The 2,818-nt window shown below is 42.9% G+C and overlaps 1 protein-coding gene across 2 annotated transcripts; it reads right to left on the bottom strand.

Annotated features, from left to right (window-relative positions):
* Positions 1 to 258: 258 nt before the first annotated feature.
* LOC131205309 (uncharacterized) lies at positions 259 to 2,147 on the bottom strand. 2 transcript variants are annotated; one of them, XM_058197356.1, is made up of 5 exons: positions 2,079 to 2,147; positions 1,126 to 1,385; positions 841 to 1,071; positions 631 to 711; positions 259 to 535 (listed from the first exon to the last, which is right to left on the bottom strand). In XM_058197356.1, exons 2-5 carry the CDS (start codon positions 1,336 to 1,338, stop codon positions 332 to 334), a joined length of 729 nt encoding a protein of 242 aa, XP_058053339.1. In that variant the 5' UTR covers positions 1,339 to 1,385; positions 2,079 to 2,147; the 3' UTR covers positions 259 to 331. The 2 variants fall into 2 exon arrangements, 1 of the variants encoding a protein (XP_058053339.1); XR_009156738.1 differs by lacking the exons at positions 1,126 to 1,385; positions 2,079 to 2,147 and having other exon boundaries at positions 631 to 765; positions 841 to 1,055.
* Positions 2,148 to 2,818: the final 671 nt, after the last annotated feature.

The raw sequence follows: 2,818 nt of genomic DNA, 5'->3' as shown, positions 1-2,818 counted from the left end.
CCCCAACACGACTAATCGGATGCGTCGTTTTGCGCCCCAACAAACCCGTGTTGTCATTTGAGTGGCCAGTTGGTCGTATCTAGTTCGTTTTTCAAGCTGATTCAAATAGTTTTTGTAGTATTACAACTTTGGGTTAATGCATTCATGGGTTTCATTCGACAATTGTGGCCTAACTGTAGAACAAAAAAAATGCGACAGTTCCTTTCCGGCAATTTCGAGATAGGGTAACTCATCAGGAGTTAAAACGGACTTGCGACATCTTCTAGTGAATTTCGACGGGTTTTCGCTGCTACCATCCGAAGCTGCGCTTTCTTTGCACTACGAACATATTTTATCTCGCAGGTGCATCAAGAATGGGGTAGAAGCGTTTGTTGTCATAGTCGATTCTACATGAGGGCACCGAATGATGTAGCCGTTCGATCGCAGCCAAAGACACCGAGCAGTCCCTAATGATCAGTCTGTTCAGCAAAGGGAACTTCTCCGGTATCCAGACCAGATCACTGTTCATAATACCTGAGCGTGAATCAAGTGAATCCTGGCGATGAAAGAAAAGGAAACGAATTTATTCGATTAAACATCCCTTGGTTGGTCTTTCTCTTTCTCTCTCTCCATGATGTAATGCACACTTACCGATCTACCTAATATGGTCAAGCACCGAACGTTGTTGCGATGGATGGAACGAATGCTAATATTGTCCGATACGTTAAGTTCCTGCAAATGTACCAATCTATCAAATCGGAGAGAATCGACTGCTTCTATCGACAGCTGGTAAAGGAGATCAAAAAGATCGAATCAGTGCATTTGTAGCATCGAGGGTCTGCAATCCATGTTTAAAATTACCTTATCATCGACGTACAGTTCTAAGCGTCGGAGGCAGGCAAACTTTTCACAAATGAACTGTATTTCGTTGTAGGATGTGTGACAAATTTTCAGACAGCTCAACTGTGGCCCAACATCAAAAAGGTTCCCGAGAACTCGCAGTGAAGGTGCTGTTTGCAAATGAACTGATTCGAGTGACTTCATAGCCCCACGAAAAAGTCGAACATCGCCGCTTGCTCTTAGTGAAAGATACTGTAAACACAAGATATTGAGTAAATTATTCCTTTTCGCTTTTTATTAGCTTACCTTCAGTTTACTCAGCTGCACCAACGACTCCCAAACTCCTTCTTCCGGATAAACCATAATAGTAAGTTTTAGATGGGTTATCTCAGGACAGTGTTGACAAATAGATTCAACCCATTCTACCGGTGTAACCGTCTTGCAGGTAGAGATTCTTCGAAGCGAGGGGTGTCTTCGAAAAAAATCATGTCCTAAGCTTGAATACTTCTCTCGGGTCATATCATACCAAATCGATGGTGCTACAGCGAAATCCAAAGCGAAGTCCTCTACGAGTGGAAACGTTAGCTTGAGAAGGGGCTGCAACAAATCTTCATCCCAAACATCCACATCGACGATCTTCAACTGTCCACTGAAGTATGTCCATGCTTCCAGTTCAAGATGTGTCGAGCAACCCATTTTAAGACGCTGCAAATTTGCGATATGCCCGAAGAACAGAAAACAAGAATAATTTCTTAATCCGATTCTGTCTTTGAATAAATCGTCGAAGTACAGCGATTTTAGCTTCGGCAGAACCGGGAACAGGGGACCGGAAACCGGGGAGTCGAAACAAACGCAACCAAGCGACAAATGTTGCAGCGCAGGAAATTCTAGCAGAATCGATCGTAATTGTTTCGAAGTTATATCACTTTCAATGTTCAACATTCGGATGTGTGGCTTTAGCGTGTGCAGTAACCGTACAATGCTTTCAAGAGGATCATCGTTCCACAGTTCAACTGTTAGATCAATGTTTCGATACTTTCTGTTTGTGTTGAAAAGAACACCACAATTGAGATTTTGAATCACCAACAACACACGGTCCATCCTTTGGTCGGAAAAAGTAAGACCCGCCCACCGCCGGCACACGAGGGACGCTAGCTTCAGCTCGTACACATCGAGCTCATCAAAAATGCTGAATAACATCTACCCAAAACAAACACTTGTTAGTTAGCTACATTTACTTTTCATTGTAAATCACTTACTTCATCGGGCAGATCGTTCACATTCATTTTTTTCACGATGTTAACTGCGTAAAATTGTTTACAACTCAATCAACCGAAGGCAAGGACTGCATTAAAATCCGCGCTGTCAGAAAGAATGTCAAAAAGACAGGATTACTTGACCGCGTTCCAGGGTTGTACTCTTAGCCATGGAAATCATCGTAGCAGACCCCGTCTAGTAATTGAACCGAAACGACTTATCTAATATTCGGCAAGAAAACTTTTTGGCATCTCCTCTTTTGCTTCTTGAAGCGAGGGGCTCAAAAATGATTAATTCTCTTTTGATCTAAGTTCTGTCGCGATCGTTTATACTTTTTTGCACCTGCCCGTAGGGTCCTGGGGCTAGGTGTGTGATCTTGCACCAGTTCCCGGTAGGTCCGCCAGGTGCGCTGGTGGCTAGGCAGCTAGGACTCAATGTACAGTGATGCTCAATGTTTACGCAACTAAAACAATTGTTTTGATTCGAGAAACATATCATAATTATCATTCATACATTCATATATTCATACAAAATCTGTTCTGTCCTTGCGCTTAATCAAATCGACGGTTCCGTCGGTACGGCCGGAGGAGCCCCTGTATTAACGATAAAGGTACATTCGCGAATCGGTAATCACTAATTCCAACGATCATTGAACTAATTATGCAACGACGTCGTTAGAATTCCGTTGAATAATGCGAAGGCCGCGACGCGCTGATAAATAATAATAATTATGTCACAACAC

Source organism: Anopheles bellator, chromosome 1, assembly GCF_943735745.2.
Source record: "Anopheles bellator chromosome 1, idAnoBellAS_SP24_06.2, whole genome shotgun sequence".
NCBI classification, from domain to species: domain Eukaryota; kingdom Metazoa; phylum Arthropoda; class Insecta; order Diptera; family Culicidae; genus Anopheles; species Anopheles bellator.
The sequence above is the reverse complement of the archived record's forward strand: the minus strand, read 5'-3'. Positions and strand labels throughout refer to the sequence as shown.

Coding starts and splice junctions, on each gene's coding strand:
- LOC131205309 (XM_058197356.1), bottom strand. CDS start 1,338: ATGACCCGAGAGAAGTATTCAAGCTTAGGACATGATTTTTTTCGAAGA. Junction 1,072..1,125: donor TGCAGCTGAGTAAACTGAAG/GTAAGCTAATAA, acceptor TTGTGTTTACAG/TATCTTTCACTAAGAGCAAG. Junction 536..630: donor TGACCATATTAGGTAGATCG/GTAAGTGTGCAT, acceptor TTTCATCGCCAG/GATTCACTTGATTCACGCTC.